At 43.0% G+C, this 18,463-nt stretch overlaps 1 protein-coding gene across 2 annotated transcripts in view; it reads right to left on the reverse strand.

The window, feature by feature from the left end:
* Positions 1 to 2,164: 2,164 nt before the first annotated feature.
* UCKL1 (uridine-cytidine kinase 1 like 1) overlaps positions 2,165 to 18,463 on the reverse strand; it is a 33,798-nt gene continuing 17,499 nt past the window's right edge. For both annotated transcript variants that reach the window (XM_073580847.1, XM_073580846.1), the window contains exons 9-15: positions 17,501 to 17,599; positions 17,305 to 17,398; positions 16,811 to 16,873; positions 15,819 to 15,941; positions 3,582 to 3,689; positions 3,338 to 3,494; positions 2,165 to 2,333 (exon numbers count right to left, since the gene is read on the reverse strand). In XM_073580847.1, the coding sequence (XP_073436948.1) occupies positions 2,263 to 2,333; positions 3,338 to 3,494; positions 3,582 to 3,689; positions 15,819 to 15,941; positions 16,811 to 16,873; positions 17,305 to 17,398; positions 17,501 to 17,599 (715 nt within the window). In that variant the 3' untranslated portion in view covers positions 2,165 to 2,262. The remainder of the gene's footprint in view (positions 2,334 to 3,337; positions 3,495 to 3,581; positions 3,690 to 15,818; positions 15,942 to 16,810; positions 16,874 to 17,304; positions 17,399 to 17,500; positions 17,600 to 18,463) is intronic.

Raw genomic sequence — 18,463 nt, forward strand, 5'->3', positions numbered from 1 at the left:
AATCACAGACACAGATTCTTTACTGTAAGAGCAGTGATAATATGGAACTCTCTGCCATACGATGTTGTAATGAGTGATTCCCTACTAAAATTTAAGAAGGGACTGGATGCCTTTCTTGAAAAGTATACTATTACAGGTTATATACACTAGTTTCCTTGATACATCTTTGTGAATATCAGAGACGTAGTGGCTATCCCAAAAGGAAGAATTACAAATTTAAATGAGCTAAGAACAGCAAAGCGAAAGAAACTGTCGTGAGATCGAAAAATGGTGATGTGGAGATAGGCATCCTTAATATCAGTCAATGATGGGAATGACTAATAGATTTCAATAAAAAAAAAAAAAAAAAAAAATCACCTTTCCCAAGGAAGGAGTACAATGGTTCCTTACTCAAAAAAATACAGGAGATGTTGGGAGAAGCCAGAAGCCAAAGAGGGCGAAAGGCAAGATCTGAAAAAACGATCATGAGCAGAGGAAAATATTGTGTGTGGAAGAGACTACCTCTCTGACCCGAGCGTCATTGACTGATGAAAGCCACAGGTCCTGGATGAATAGAAAATAATGCGCACCCAAAAAGAGTTCCCATTTGGGAGTACCACATCATGCAGAATATGACATTAATTCTACATTTGACATTCTGGTCAGACTGGCTGCAGGCGTGCCAGAACGTCATTGGTTTGAATGATGCCATTCTCTTCTCCAGAGGTGTGGGACTCTTCTCTTGATGGTTGGAGAAAAATTTTCAAGACCAAAACTGGTGCAGTAGATTATTGAGAAGGTACAAGTAAGGTCTATATGCTTAGGCATCTGGGTGTTCCCATCACCTAGTTAGGACCTTCTCTCAGCTAGATAGGGAACGAGATGAGGATAGGGCTATTGGTGAGGTGGACACTGAGGCGAACTTGCAGGCGTGGTTGACTGGTTCGCTTTTGCTGAATGCTGGAGTGAGGGATCACTACTGGTAGGTCTGACTCGCTCTAAAGTAGTCATGGAAAGAGAAAAGTGCTCCATAATGGTAGTCTAGAACTGGGAATCTATGGTTCGCTTTATCACTGACCTATTCAGGATGGGGCACACCACCTTCATTAGTGGGGGGGGTCTTTTAAGCAGTCTGCAGCGAGAGTGGTGGCAGTGCAAGACAGAGCAGATGGCAACAGACTGGTCCCAGGGTAATTTGCATTTGCAAGCAGAATAGGTGACTAGATTCAGACATTTCAGGAGGAGAAAGAGGGCAATAGAGAAAAATAAGAATAGATTCTAGCAAGAGTAGACTTAGACTGATGAGTGTAGCATCAGTGGCAGAGTAGAGCATGGCACAGCAAATGCTGAGGGTTCTGTCAGACACTGAGTGCGGAGATGATCAGGCTGCTGTATGCTACAGGGGGACTATGCCAAGTTGGAAACATGTAGGTAGCTGAGCAGTAATCATAAGCTGTAATCCGTTGTGGAGTCTGTGAGAAGTTGGAGAAAGCAGGCCTGTAGAAGATCCAGCAGAAGAAAAATGGGCAGAGAAAGAAAAAGAGCACATTGAAAGCCTGTACTGGCACTCACTGGCTCCAACCCTTCCTCTGTGGGTCTATGAAGAGCGAGTAGGCCACAACAGAAGTGAATAACTAAATTTGCTGAAGGCCAGCAAGCACACTTGTAGCAGAAAGACAGAGGTGCAGTGCAGACTCCCAGACTGCTAATGAAGCAGGATTGTAAAAAGGAGACAAAGGAGCAAGCCAGGGAGGATATACGTAGCTGCCTTTCCTACAGGCCAGAATACTAGCTGCATCCCATCTTTACTGAGTGTCAAGATCTGGGGGGGCTGGCAGGAGCAAAGTCGACTTTTTGGATTATCTTACTGTCGGCTTCATGGTGGTAGCAGCCAACACCCATGGTTCATTTCTGTGTTCCCCAATGAAGCACCCCAAGTTAAAAGAAAATACAAAGGGTTCACTTTTCTTAAACCTGAACAAACATAAAAAATTTGTGCTTTTTATCATGTTGCCAATTCCACTGTCTCCACATTTATTCACACGTCACACCGCCTACTACACTATCATATACCCTGCACACATTACATTGCCTGCTCCACTATCATACGCCTCTTGCTGCAAGCCTCTTACATAGCACACACCACACATTAATGAATGCTCCTGCAATAATCAGACGGATAAGAGAAATTTGTAATATTTTCTTTTATTACTTAAAAAATGGAATTTAGTCCACGGCGACACGATAAGGAACAATGATGGGAATAAGGGAGATAAGAACCCATCAGGCAGGATCATCTTCATCACTCCAGTCTGCTGGGGCATCAGTCCCAAAATACCGATCCCCAAAATTACCTGAACAGAAGGAAAAAAACAAAAAAAAAACAAAAAAACAAAAACTTATTTGCGTCCCAGGTTGAGAAAAGGAGACTTTACATAAACATGTCAACTAGATAGGCCTCTAATAAACAAAAGGTCATTGCTTATTTTCTATGATCCCCAAAATGGGAGGGTTTGTTACTAGTAATACAAAAGGAGCAGTGCAGATGGCATACAGCTATGAAGAAAATTAACTATTTTTGCAAATAATTTCATAGTCATGGATTTAATGTGTCCTAATTGAACTGACCAAACTATTATCCCTGCCATCAGCATGAACTTTTTCTTCAAAGACCATTGTAAAATAAAAACACATAGTTATCTCCTGGACTTGTGCCATTTCTCAGATGATGGTGCTGCATCTCTGGGCATTCTTGTGACATTGTTGGTTCATGTGACTGCTACAGCCAATCAGTGGTCATTGATTGGCTGCAGCCTTTCAGTATGCCGTAAGAGAAGAAGTCTGTTCTGACAAAGACTGCAGCCAATGAGCAGTTGTTGATCGGCTGTAGTGGTCACAAGTGGTTTTTAATTTTATACTGAATATTTTAGATGTCCAATTGTGCTGATGCATCTGCTGAGACCGAAGCAAGCTCTGTCCTGTGTAGTGCAGCGGTAGCACATTTATGCAGTGACGAGGCAGTGACCCAGCAAAGTTCAAAGCAAAAGTCTCTTTAATGTGTTTACTTCACACAATGTTAATGTCCAACTCAAATGCACAGCATTAATGTCCAGTTCACATAAACACAGCACACGATATCCTCCGGATCGCAGCCGGGCACATATCCTAACGAACTGTGCTGGCTTTTCTCAGGCCATGGCTATGAAATGGACGGACAAATATCTCTGGCACTGTGTGAAGAAGGCCTTAACCTGACCTGGGTTGGATGGCATGTTTTACCCTCTACAGCTCTCACAATGTCATCCAAGAGTTTCCAACAACAGAAGCAAAAATCACAGAAATATCCAGCAGGACGTACCAATGCCAGGGATGATCCGGAACAGGTCGTTAACTTTCTTGTCCACTGCTGTGGTTAGGATACGTACATGGGGAAAGGCGTAAGCCACAGAGTGTACTCCCAGCTCTGCCATAAGGAGAGAAAGCAGGAAGATCTTGTCCTCTGGGACCTCATGGTCCTGATCAGGAGAAAAAAAGATCGAAGGACTGAGATAGCAAATCACTGGAAGATAAGATTAAACATCTTCTCTTCCTCAGTTACTCACCAGCAGTACCCGAACAGCCATCATGGCTGCCGCTCCAGTAGACACTGTACAATCCATCAGAATAACATGGTCCTCACTAATGTCCTTCGGGAGTCTGAGATAATGAAGCTGAGAAAAAAAAAAAAAAAAAAAAGGCCAAGATAGATAAAATCAACAATTCAATTCTGTCCTCACCATGTAAACATGGTAAACAATCAAAAAATAAACCAATATATAATACTAGCCTGTCTGACGTAGTCCATTTAATACCGAGTATCCCACAGCGATGTCACTGCTCTACCCGGCCGCCAGCGATACACTGTGGGAGCAATTACCTCCTGTCAGTGTACCACTGCGCTGCCGTGAGAGTTCACCAGAGTTTATACACTGAGTGATACACTGCGGTAGAGATTACCTACTGTCAATGTATCGCCGGAGGCCAGGTAGAGTGGTCGACATCTCCAGATGTGCATGTTCTACATGTGAGATTGCCGTGGGACACTCAGTATTAAATAGACTACGGCAGAAAGGTGAGTATATGTTGGTTTGTTATTTTTGATTATTTGCAGGAGACACGGGATTAGGCATTTGGTGAGTATGTATTTTGTTTGTAATTACGTAAATGTTTTGATTTTTTTTTTTTCTACAATTGTACACAGGCGCGGGATGATGAGACTATTCTCCAATCATCAGCTCATGTGGTCTCTGTTACATGTGACAAAAGACGTGGCCGGATGGGAGTAGTAGTCCCATCAGTCAACACCTAAGTACAATGACTATGGGCTGTTCGTCGCATGGATACGCACACACATTCTCCGCCCACACACTCTTCCTGACATCATTTCCTTTGACAATTAGCATTTTTGGCAGCAAATAAGCAGTAAATATGCAGCAAAGATGCAAACCTTTTTACACCTGCGTTTTTGCTGCAGACTTAACTTGACTCAATGGAAGTCAGTCAAAAACGCTGCAAAACGCAAAAAGAATTGACATGCTGCAGAAAATAAAACGCTGCAAATGCGGATGGACTAATCATGTGCACAACACTTCAGGATTGTCATTGAATTACCATGCATAAGTATTGCGTTTTCTGGACCATTTACGTGCGTAAAAAAAGCCGCAAAAACGCATCGTGTGCACATAGCCATAAAGTGCTTGGTGCTGGATATGCAAAACAATAGCAATAAAGACAAACTGTGTTCAAATGATAATATGTAAGTAACAATAAAGATTAGTCAAAAAGCAAATACATACTGCAGATTAATAAAATGTGAAACTGGGTCTGAGCAGAAAAAGTAAATGAATGTGCATGCAAAATGTAATTGCATATGAACACATGACCTTTACACAGAGAAAACCAAAAGCAAAACACAAAACAAATATCCTGGAATAAAAAAGTAAAAAAAAAGTAAAAAAATATGTTGCAAAAATTGCATGAAGGTAGTAATAATAGTAATAATAAGGGTATTTAGTTAACATAATTTTGATCAAAATAATGTAGAAGCCATCCCGCCACGTCACGGCAACCCTTGTGGGACAGTCCTAACTCTTGTATTTAAAACCTTTCCACTTGTCAAGTGACGTGAATGTGAACAAGGACAGAGGGACTGAACCACCAGTAATAGTATAGGCCAGACAGGATGGATTTTCCAACTCAGAAACAGGGCGGTCACACCCTTATATGCACAGAATGCACAATGAAACAAATGAGAAACTGGGTCTGAGCAGAAAAAGTAAATGAATGTGCATGCAAAATGTAATTGCATATGAACACATGACCTTTACACAGAGAAAACCAAAAGCAAAACACAAAACAAATATCCTGGAATAAAAAAGTAAAAAAAAAGTAAAAAAATATGTTGCAAAAATTGCATGAAGGTAGTAATAATAGTAATAATAAGGGTATTTAGTTAACATAATTTTGATCAAAATAATGTAGAAGCCATCCCGCCACGTCACGGCAACCCTTGTGGGACAGTCCTAACTCTTGTATTTAAAACCTTTCCACTTGTCAAGTGACGTGAATGTGAACAAGGACAGAGGGACTGAACCACCAGTAATAGTATAGGCCAGACAGGATGGATTTTCCAACTCAGAAACAGGGCGGTCACACCCTTATATGCACAGAATGCACAATGAAACAAATGAGAAACTGGGTCTGAGCAGAAAAAGTAAATGAATGTGCATGCAAAATGTAATTGCATATGAACACATGACCTTTACACAGAGAAAACCAAAAGCAAAACACAAAACAAATATCCTGGAATAAAAAAGTAAAAAAAAAGTAAAAAAATATGTTGCAAAAATTGCATGAAGGTAGTAATAATAGTAATAATAAGGGTATTTAGTTAACATAATTTTGATCAAAATAATGTAGAAGCCATCCCGCCACGTCACGGCAACCCTTGTGGGACAGTCCTAACTCTTGTATTTAAAACCTTTCCACTTGTCAAGTGACGTGAATGTGAACAAGGACAGAGGGACTGAACCACCAGTAATAGTATAGGCCAGACAGGATGGATTTTCCAACTCAGAAACAGGGCGGTCACACCCTTATATGCACAGAATGCACAATGAAACAAATGAGAAACTGGGTCTGAGCAGAAAAAGTAAATGAATGTGCATGCAAAATGTAATTGCATATGAACACATGACCTTTACACAGAGAAAACCAAAAGCAAAACACAAAACAAATATCCTGGAATAAAAAAGTAAAAAAAAAAGTAAAAAAATATGTTGCAAAAATTGCATGAAGGTAGTAATAATAGTAATAATAAGGGTATTTAGTTAACATAATTTTGATCAAAATAATGTAGAAGCCATCCCGCCACGTCACGGCAACCCTTGTGGGACAGTCCTAACTCTTGTATTTAAAACCTTTCCACTTGTCAAGTGACGTGAATGTGAACAAGGACAGAGGGACTGAACCACCAGTAATAGTATAGGCCAGACAGGATGGATTTTCCAACTCAGAAACAGGGCGGTCACACCCTTATATGCACAGAATGCACAATGAAACAAATGAGAAACTGGGTCTGAGCAGAAAAAGTAAATGAATGTGCATGCAAAATGTAATTGCATATGAACACATGACCTTTACACAGAGAAAACCAAAAGCAAAACACAAAACAAATATCCTGGAATAAAAAAGTAAAAAAAAAAAGTAAAAAAATATGTTGCAAAAATTGCATGAAGGTAGTAATAATAGTAATAATAAGGGTATTTAGTTAACATAATTTTGATCAAAATAATGTAGAAGCCATCCCGCCACGTCACGGCAACCCTTGTGGGACAGTCCTAACTCTTGTATTTAAAACCTTTCCACTTGTCAAGTGACGTGAATGTGAACAAGGACAGAGGGACTGAACCACCAGTAATAGTATAGGCCAGACAGGATGGATTTTCCAACTCAGAAACAGGGCGGTCACACCCTTATATGCACAGAATGCACAATGAAACAAATGAGAAACTGGGTCTGAGCAGAAAAAGTAAATGAATGTGCATGCAAAATGTAATTGCATATGAACACATGACCTTTACACAGAGAAAACCAAAAGCAAAACACAAAACAAATATCCTGGAATAAAAAAGTTAAAAAAAAGTAAAAAAATATGTTGCAAAAATTGCATGAAGGTAGTAATAATAGTAATAATAAGGGTATTTAGTTAACATAATTTTGATCAAAATAATGTAGAAGCCATCCCGCCACGTCACGGCAACCCTTGTGGGACAGTCCTAACTCTTGTATTTAAAACCTTTCCACTTGTCAAGTGACGTGAATGTGAACAAGGACAGAGGGACTGAACCACCAGTAATAGTATAGGCCAGACAGGATGGATTTTCCAACTCAGAAACAGGGCGGTCACACCCTTATATGCACAGAATGCACAATGAAACAAATGAGAAACTGGGTCTGAGCAGAAAAAGTAAATGAATGTGCATGCAAAATGTAATTGCATATGAACACATGACCTTTACACAGAGAAAACCAAAAGCAAAACACAAAACAAATATCCTGGAATAAAAAAGTAAAAAAAATATTATTTTTTATTATATTTATTTTTTTTTTTTTTTTTTATTTTTTTTACTTTTTTATTCCAGGATATTTGTTTTGTGTTTTGCTTTTGGTTTTCTCTGTGTAAAGGTCATGTGTTCATATGCAATTACATTTTGCATGCACATTCATTTACTTTTTCTGCTCAGACCCAGTTTCTCATTTGTTTCATTGTGCATTCTGTGCATATAAGGGTGTGACCGCCCTGTTTCTGAGTTGGAAAATCCATCCTGTCTGGCCTATACTATTACTGGTGGTTCAGTCCCTCTGTCCTTGTTCACATTCACGTCACTTGACAAGTGGAAAGGTTTTAAATACAAGAGTTAGGACTGTCCCACAAGGGTTGCCGTGACGTGGCGGGATGGCTTCTACATTATTTTGATCAAAATTATGTTAACTAAATACCCTTATTATTACTATTATTACTACCTTCATGCAATTTTTGCAACATATTTTTTTACTTTTTTTTTACTTTTTTATTCCAGGATATTTGTTTTGTGTTTTGCTTTTGGTTTTCTCTGTGTAAAGGTCATGTGTTCATATGCAATTACATTTTGCATGCACATTCATTTACTTTTTCTGCTCAGACCCAGTTTCTCATTTGTTTCATTGTGCATTCTGTGCATATAAGGGTGTGACCGCCCTGTTTCTGAGTTGGAAAATCCATCCTGTCTGGCCTATACTATTACTGGTGGTTCAGTCCCTCTGTCCTTGTTCACATTCACGTCACTTGACAAGTGGAAAGGTTTTAAATACAAGAGTTAGGACTGTCCCACAAGGGTTGCCGTGACGTGGCGGGATGGCTTCTACATTATTTTGATCAAAATTATGTTAACTAAATACCCTTATTATTACTATTATTACTACCTTCATGCAATTTTTGCAACATATTTTTTTACTTTTTTTTTTACTTTTTTATTCCAGGATATTTGTTTTGTGTTTTGCTTTTGGTTTTCTCTGTGTAAAGGTCATGTGTTCATATGCAATTACATTTTGCATGCACATTCATTTACTTTTTCTGCTCAGACCCAGTTTCTCATTTGTTTCATTGTGCATTCTGTGCATATAAGGGTGTGACCGCCCTGTTTCTGAGTTGGAAAATCCATCCTGTCTGGCCTATACTATTACTGGTGGTTCAGTCCCTCTGTCCTTGTTCACATTCACGTCACTTGACAAGTGGAAAGGTTTTAAATACAAGAGTTAGGACTGTCCCACAAGGGTTGCCGTGACGTGGCGGGATGGCTTCTACATTATTTTGATCAAAATTATGTTAACTAAATACCCTTATTATTACTATTATTACTACCTTCATGGAATTTTTGCAACATATTTTTTTACTTTTTTTTTTACTTTTTTATTCCAGGATATTTGTTTTGTGTTTTGCTTTTGGTTTTCTCTGTGTAAAGGTCATGTGTTCAAATGCAATTACATTTTGCATGCACATTCATTTACTTTTTCTGCTCAGACCCAGTTTCTCATTTGTTTCATTGTGCATTCTGTGCATATAAGGGTGTGACCGCCCTGTTTCTGAGTTGGAAAATCCATCCTGTCTGGCCTATACTATTACTGGTGGTTCAGTCCCTCTGTCCTTGTTCACATTCACGTCACTTGACAAGTGGAAAGGTTTTAAATACAAGAGTTAGGACTGTCCCACAAGGGTTGCCGTGACGTGGCGGGATGGCTTCTACATTATTTTGATCAAAATTATGTTAACTAAATACCCTTATTATTACTATTATTACTACCTTCATGCAATTTTTGCAACATATTTTTTTACTTTTTTTTTACTTTTTTATTCCAGGATATTTGTTTTGTGTTTTGCTTTTGGTTTTCTCTGTGTAAAGGTCATGTGTTCATATGCAATTACATTTTGCATGCACATTCATTTACTTTTTCTGCTCAGACCCAGTTTCTCATTTGTTTCATTGTGCATTCTGTGCATATAAGGGTGTGACCGCCCTGTTTCTGAGTTGGAAAATCCATCCTGTCTGGCCTATACTATTACTGGTGGTTCAGTCCCTCTGTCCTTGTTCACATTCACGTCACTTGACAAGTGGAAAGGTTTTAAATACAAGAGTTAGGACTGTCCCACAAGGGTTGCCGTGACGTGGCGGGATGGCTTCTACATTATTTTGATCAAAATTATGTTAACTAAATACCCTTATTATTACTATTATTACTACCTTCATGCAATTTTTGCAACATATTTTTTTACTTTTTTTTTACTTTTTTATTCCAGGATATTTGTTTTGTGTTTTGCTTTTGGTTTTCTCTGTGTAAAGGTCATGTGTTCATATGCAATTACATTTTGCATGCACATTCATTTACTTTTTCTGCTCAGACCCAGTTTCTCATTTGTTTCATTGTGCATTCTGTGCATATAAGGGTGTGACCGCCCTGTTTCTGAGTTGGAAAATCCATCCTGTCTGGCCTATACTATTACTGGTGGTTCAGTCCCTCTGTCCTTGTTCACATTCACGTCACTTGACAAGTGGAAAGGTTTTAAATACAAGAGTTAGGACTGTCCCACAAGGGTTGCCGTGACGTGGCGGGATGGCTTCTACATTATTTTGATCAAAATTATGTTAACTAAATACCCTTATTATTACTACCTTCATGCAATTTTTGCAACATATTTTTTTACTTTTTTTTTACTTTTTTATTCCAGGATATTTGTTTTGTGTTTTGCTTTTAGATTAATAAAATGTGTAGATGGACAATATGTCACATAAGGCAAGTGAGTATAAAAAAACACCTTATCCTGATATATTATTTGTATACTGTACAGTCTGTCTATCACATGAGGTGAATATATGGTAAAAATCACCCCCAATAGCCAGAATAATCGAAAAATAATATCCTAAACACTGAGGCGGCAGCAGTGCTTGGCAGAGAGCTGCCGACTGTAAACAGCTGATCAGTGGAGTTGTCAAGAGTCGTAAGCGCACCAGTCAGATATTGATGGTCTATGCTGACAGTCCATCAATATTGTGTCCCAGGAAAACTCATTTAATTAATTAGTTTTGCTCTCAAAAAGCAAGTTTCCCATTTTTCTTGTTAGCTCAGCAGTAGATTTCCCCCAGCAGAAATTAAAGCAAAGGAAAATTCAGCAAAGAGGGATTTTCTGGTACTCACTGTAAAATCTCTTTCTTGGAGCCTTCATTGGGGGACACAGGTAACCATGGGTGTATGCTGCTGTTGCTAGGAGGCCGACACTAAACAAAAAGGAAAAGTAGCTCCTCCCAGGCAGTATACACCCACCGACAGGCACCAAGTACATCAGTTGGTGAAAAAAAGCAGTAGGAAAAGCAACAAGAACTCAAAAATATGTACCAACCCAACAAAAAGGCACGTAGGCCCAAACAACGGTATAATAAACAATCACGGGGGGTGCTGTGTCCCCAGTGAAGGTTCCAAAAAAGATTTTACGGTGCGTACCAGAAAATCTCTCTTTTATTGCTTCATTGGGGGACACAGGTAACCATGGGACGTCCAAAAGCAGTCCCAAGGGTAGGAACAGGAAAAAGGAGCCCAGAGAAAGGACTTAGGCTGGCCGGTGCGCAACAGCCTCCTGAGGTGCCTTCCTACCCAAGCCTGCATCGGACGAGGCGTGGGTATGAACCCTGTAGAACCTCGCAAATGTGTGCAAGGACGACCACGTCGCAGCCTTGCAAATATGTAATGATGAAGCCTGGTGATGAACAGCCCAAGAACCTCCCACAGCCCGCGTGGAGTGAGCCCTCACTCCCGGAGGAGGCAGTTTGTCCTGAACGCGGTAAGCCTCCAGTATCGCCGAACGAATCCAACGGGTGATGGTGGACTTTGAAGCTGGGAGCCCCTTCCGACGACCTTCAGAGATGACAAACAGGGAAGTATTGACTAAGAGAAGCGGTCCTAGAAAGATATACTCGAATGGCTCTCACCACATCCAGCTTGTTGAGAGACTTCTCCAAAGGATGAACTGGGGAAGGACAAAAGGAGGGAAGGACGATGTTCTCATTGATGTGGAAAGAAGATACCACTTTGTGAAGAAACGAAGGAATGCGTCTGAGAACAACCTTGTCCTGATGAAGAATCAGGTACGTGGAACGAAAGGATAATGCTAACTCAGAGACTCTCCTAATAGATGTAATTGCAATTAGGAAGGCCACTTTCCATGAGAGGAAGAAAAACGAAATGTCATGAATGGGTTCGAAAGGTGCACTTTGGAGGATGCGGGGAACTAGGTTAAGATCCCATGGATCTATCAGAGGATGGTAAGGAGGAGCCATGTGGGCAAATCCCGGAAGAATGGTCTTCACTTGCAGAAGGGAAGCCAGATCCCTCTGGAAAAGGATAGACAGAGCGGAGACCAGGCCCTTTAGGGTACTGAGGGATAGGCCTGAGGCGAAGCCTACTTGAAGGAAACCCAGACGCCAGGCCGAAAGGGCCGTGAACTGATAGTGATTCTCCTGGATCGCAAACCAAAGGAATTTCTGATGTTGTACACAAACAGTAATGTGGAGATAAGCATCCTGAATGCCTACAGAGCAGATAAATTCCCCTGGCTCCATGGAGGCGATCACCGAGCGTAAGGACTCCATCCTGAAGTAACAGATCGGAACGTGGCGATTCAGCAGTTTGAGGTCCAAAGACTGGGCGGAGCGAACCGTCTTTTTTTGGGACTACAAAAAGATTAGAGAAGAACCCTGAAAATCGGTTTGTTTTGAGGAACGGGTACGATTACTCCGGTGGTTAGAAGGGAAGTGACAGCCTGGAAGAAACCCTGGTGCCTGAGACAGAGAGAAGCATCCTCCTGGGGGGGGGGGGTTTGGGGAGAATATTCGATTTTGTCACTGGATGTAACGATCTCTCTGACCCAGGTGTCGTCGACCACCGACAACCATGCGTCCCTGAAGAAAAGACGACGTCCCCCCCACCCTTGAAAAATTTCCAGATGGGGGTGACCCGTCACTTAGAAGAGAATCTGTTGGAGCGGGACCCAGAGGACTTGGAGGAGCGACCCTTTGGCCTCCAGTGAGGTGCAGGCTTGAAGGATGGTTCTTTCCTTTACCCTGAAGTGGAGGGACGGTCCTGCTGGGGGGAGGTTTCTGAAGACGGGAAAGGTCAAAAGGACCTAAAGGGGTGAGGACCTTTCCTGTTGAAAGGACGTTTAGGTCTGGACTGAGGTAGAGAGGTGCTTTTACCTCCAGTAGTGTCTGAAATTATCTGGTCCAGCCTGGACCTAAAGAGCCTAGAACCTTGGAAGGCTAGGTAGGTTTGAGACCTCTTAGAGGTCGTGTCTGCATTCCACGCCTTCAACCAAAGGATGCGGCGTATGGCAACAAGGGGTGGGGAACATCATGCCCCGGGGCCATTTACGGCCCTCGATGACCTTTTATCCGGCCCCCGGGCAGATTCTCAGGGACTGCAGTGCTTTGGCAGGGAGTTGTATTTTGATTGCCACCAGCTCATTAATTTCTTCTTGCTCTGTGAGCACACACACGCAGTGTTCACTACTGAACACGGAAGGGCATGCAATGAAAAATTACGTCCTGACACCAATGCCAGAGTTAGGATGTACTTTGTGAGCGGAGTTTGTACGGCCCCTGAAGGATGGTATCAATATCCAAATGGCCCTTGGCAGAAAAAAAAAAAAAAAAAAAAAAGATTCCCCACCCCTGCTCTAACGGAAGTGAGCAATCTGGTCTGCCAACTCTGCTAGCTCATATGGAGGAGCTGTCGCTAAGATGCCTTCGCGAAGTATTTTGGCCCAGGCCGAGATGGATTTCGCCACCCAGGTGGAGGCGAAACTGGGGCAGAGGGAGGCGCCAGTCACCTTAAAAGCCGATTTGCCCAGGGACTCAACGTGCCTGTTTGTCACGTCTTTAAGAGATGCACCGTCCGGTAGAGACAGGACCGTCTTGGAGGACAGACGAGAGACCGGCGGATCCAACTTAGGGAACCCATTTGTTGAGAAGATCTGGGTTAAAGGGATATAGCACGTCTAGGTGCTTCCTTCCCAGAAAGCGCTCGGGATGTTACCAGTGTTTGGTCAAGGTAGAATCAAACTTCTTGTGATTGGGAAAGGTTCAGGAGGGATGCTTTACCTGTTTAAAAAGGAGACAGAGGGGTCCTGGGAGGGCATCTCGTCCTCTTTTAGTTTGAGAGTTTGGGTAATAGCCGAGATAAGGCTATCCACCATGTCCTAAATTTCGGAAGTTTGGTCTGTATCTGAGTCAGACCCGGACTGGGAATCCACGTCCGACCCAAGGTCCTTCTCATCCGAGGGGAACTGGGAAGAGGAGGGCAGCCTGGATGCGGCGGAGGGGCCTGGTGAGCTGGAAGGGGAGCCAGACAGAGCTTGCTTCCTAGAACTCCTACACGATTCGTCCCTTTGAAGGTCGTGGTCAGGTGCATGCGAATTGCCGTGAGAGTCGTTCGGAGCACTGGTGGATGCAGATAGCTGTGGAAGGCGTTCTAGGACCTGGACCAGGGACTGGGATACTTTAGTAAGGTCGGAGACCGACTAAGACATGGCAAGTTGGCAACGGCCCACTCTGGGGGGGGAAGAGGAGTGCTCTCATCCCGGGAGTCAGAGTGCTCCTGTGGGGCAGACATGGTGAAAGGACTGCAGGACGGGCAGAAAGGATACGACTGACCTGAAGGCCACTTTCTCTTGCAGCGGGCACAGGCGTAATGAGTCACAGTGGGCTTAGGACAAGAAGCCCTTGCAGAGTTGGGCATTGGTAGAGCCTGTTGCAATATTGCAGAAAATGTGCTATAAATTGTGATACTGCAGAGGAGTGCCATTTAGTAGCACAGAGGCTAGGAGGGAAAAGGGGCAGAACCTACTCGGTACCGGCGAGCTGCAGCAGACCGAAACTTAGCTGTGTCCCCTTAGCAGTGTGTCCATCACGAACGAGAATAGGCAGGGGCTGTGTCCTGAATGGTGCACGTGCTGATACGCAGCGTCCAAAATGGAATCACAGGACCTTCGTGATGCGAGCGGTAGGCGTGGCTTAGCTGCCGAGCAGCATGACTGGCTGCTCGCCGAAGGGGGCACGTTCAGACAGGGGGAACTAAGTGCTTCAAAGTGAAAGTGCCGATATGATAGGCTGACCGACAAGGGCAGCGTGCACCTGCTGATATGCGGCCTCTGATAAGGTTAAAAACTGTGCCAAGGACGCGCGCAAAGCAGGGGGCATGTGAAGAAGCCCCTTAGAGAAAGCGAAAGTAAAGCAGACAGCAGAGGGAAGGAAAAAAAACAAACAAAAAAAAACGGTATACCGGCATGGGAGACACGCGCAAAAGAGGGTGCGAAATTCAAAGTGTAGCGTGGACACCAGGATGTCCTATGGTGCCCGGGGACTGCCAATGCCGGGGAATAAGGGGAGTTTGCAGTGATGAAGAGCATTGCACCGCTGGAGCCCGGGGGGGATGGGAGGATATACATACCTGATAATTGTGTCCGGCTCCACTGCAGAGATGAGGATCACCACAGGGGCCCTCGGGTGGAGAGGGTCGTTGGGAACGAAGATTTTCCTTCCCGCACCGTGTCCGGACGGTGCAGAAGACATCATCAACCCCTTACAAGAAGGGGGTAGGCCACTGCTGGTGACTACCGTCTTCCTCTCAGCCCTCTCCGAGGAGAGGGGTGAGGAGGGGAAATGGCAAGGACCAGCCACCGGAAATCAACCTGGAGCACCCATGAGGGTGACAGGGGATAAGGTCCTGCCTGCGGGCCTGAGAGTTGCGATGTGGATGACACCACACTGCGCGCTCAGCCGCATAAATGTGGGAAAACAGGGTGAGAATTTACACCCTGTTACCCTGAAAAACAAAAGGTAAAAAATTAATAACACACAACATGACCTGAAAGGAAAAAGGATTAGCTGCGGATCTGGGATCAGATCCAGGTCCGCCTCCCACAGACACTAAGCACTAATTGGGGTACTTGGTGCCTGTCAGTGGGTGTATACTGCCGGGGAGGAGCTACTTTTCCTTTTTTGCTTACAGTCAGCCTCCTAGCAACAGCAGCATACACCCATGGTTACCTGTGTCCCCCAATGAAGCGATAAAGAAAGACACATTTCTAGCAAGTCACAAAATCTCTTGATTACCAATAGGTCGGTGATTATGTGAGATGTAAATAATACTCCATGTTGTGAATCTGATTTATTCTCATTATGAACCTCTCCCCCATTAGTCCCATGTACGCTCACCTCTGGCTCTCCCGTGCTGGGGTTGGTCTGGATAAGAATGGTTCCAATCCTCACGTCCTTACACACGGCTCTCAGCGCCGGCTCCATTGTCTCTCCAGCTCTCAGTATAGAAACTCCTGTTATCTGGATAAGAAGTGAGATACCATAGGTACAGATAACGTGGACCTGGCATGGTGGACAAAGGATCAACATCTAAAGAATGAATGACAGCCACAAATGCCACAGAGCAGGGGCAAAATGACGTTCCTCTGAGCTATAAAAAAGGTATATTATTCTAAAGCTCCCATACATCTTAAGCCCCACATACACATTAAATCAACATCAGACACACCCAACAATTGCGACAGGTTCAGCCGACACTCTAATGTGTATGGGGGCGCCAGCCAGCTGGTTCTCAGGGAAGATGTTGATCAACCATGTCTGATTTCACATTGCTCTGTTCTTCCAGAGATAAGCCACTGGCAGAGATGTCCAACGGCAGCCGTCTCACAGGCTGAACGATTACACCTGTGTATGGGAGAGAGAACAAACATGGCTCCTGGCCGAACAATCAGTCCAAGAATCGTTGCGTTGACGGCCACCTACTGTATGGAGCCTTAAGATAATTGATAGTTCAGTTAGATCTCCTCCGACACTCCCATACACAGGAGGTCTTCCTCTGCCGAGCTTTCTGGTGTTCTCTATAAGACAGCCACTGCAGACATCTCTGGCGGTCACTATTATAGAACAAAAGGACCAAGAGTTCGAAATTGTACATGCCAGATTCTTCTCTGCTCAGATAACTTATGTCTGGGGCCTCCAACCATATTAGACTGTCGACTAAACGCCTCAATATCAACAAGTCCGACCTTGCCTAATGTGTAAGGGGGCTTTAACATTACTGCTGTAACAGCCAAACAATACAATGGCAGAACGAAGTAATCCAATGTATTCTACTGGAGCTGCTTGTAAGGATCGGAACCATCCAGCACACTCGCCTCCTCGTTACTGACCCGTTTGCCGTCGTATGTCCGTCCATGGTAGTCATGTCCTTGTGGTGTTTGCACAATGCAGCTCTTTGCAAAAGGACAAGAAGAAAAAAAAAAAAACATCAAAAATAAAATATCTGTCAGTTCTGTAAGAAAGCAGCAGTGTTATTATAATCTAGAAAACCGTTTTAATTAGGGTATTTCACCTATTGATGGTGACCACCGAGAGGTCAGCACTGCCCTATCTCCGTCACTAGGATAGTAATACACTCATGTGTTAGATGCATAACCTTAAAGGATCACTCCAGCCACAATATTTCACCAATTCCTGCTCACCTCATTATCTGTAATTATATTTTACCTATAGGATAAATGTGGAAATCCAGAAAAAGGGGCCTTAAAATAACATCTTAAGATGTCCTATTACAAGGCTTTCCTGCACATCAGGGGATCCTTGTTTCGTGAGTGAGCTAATTTTTTTCTACTGTATATTTTATCTATTCCCAGAGTTCACTCACCCTGAATGGAAGAAAGGACAGGGCATGTTCTATCAGAAGCCTCATGAGCCGACGAGAATAGAAGATGAATTCGTCCCGGCTTGTCTCCTTATTCCTAAAAATGGTGGACAACATTGGTGAGAGACACATGAGCTTTCTAATTCATTTTCTGCATGGGAGTCCGTGTCTGCACAGCAAACATGGAGGACTGACCTACCTTATAATTGTGTGCATAACGCTTACTTGAGGAGTCTCCTTCAAGACGCAGAGAGTTCTTGGCAGTGGCTGTGACTGATGGGCAGAGGCCAAAGCGGCCCTAGTTTCAGAAAAAGAGAAACAAGTAAGATAAGGGAGATCTAGTGGTTTACCTGTACATGCCATGTGAGTTAGTGGCAAAGCCTACCATCCACCAATGCCAAGCAAGCCACCCCCCAGAAAGTAGTAGGCAACACGTTCAAAAAATGCATGCAAGGCCCCTGAAGGGGATGTCTTCTACCTACACAGATGACCGTTCAGTCAATAAGCCCAATGATTCCCTAATAGTCTTCTGTATTATTGTGTCCTAAACATCTTAAATTCTATAAAAGTCAAAGTGATAATACAGTGGCATGTAAAAGTTTGGGCACCCCTGGTCAAAATTACTGTTATTGTGAACGGCAAGTTGAAGATGAAATGATCTCCAAAAGGCCTAAAGTTAAAAGATGACATCTTTTATATTTAAAAAAAAAGTTACAAAAAGGAAAATGGGCAAATGCAAAAGTTTGTGTGTGCTGATAACTTTGTCAGGCCTTATTTAGCCTGTTAGGGTGGTGCAAATTTCCCAGCTTTATAAAAACCCTGCCTCCTCTAACCTGATGCCAAAAAAACAGCAGCCATGTTCTTCTAAGCATCTGCCTAGCACTCCGAAAATGGTGGAAGACCACAAAGCAGGAGAAGGCTATAAGATAGCAAAGCGCTTTTAGGTTGCCCTTTCCTCAGTTCGAAATGCAATTCAGAACTGGCAGTTAACAGGAACAGTGGAGATCAAGATAAGGTCAGGAACACCAAGCAAATTGTCAATGAGAGTTACTCGTAAGATTGCTAGAAAGTCAAATCAGAACCCTCACTTGACTGCCTAAGACCTTCAAAGATTTAGCAAACTCTGGAGATGTGGTACATTGTTTTACTGTACAGAGACACA

This window comes from Dendrobates tinctorius, unplaced genomic scaffold, assembly GCF_039654945.1.
Source record: "Dendrobates tinctorius isolate UK_male_01 unplaced genomic scaffold, ASM3965494v1 ptg000065l, whole genome shotgun sequence".
Taxonomy (NCBI): Eukaryota; Metazoa; Chordata; class Amphibia; order Anura; family Dendrobatidae; genus Dendrobates; species Dendrobates tinctorius.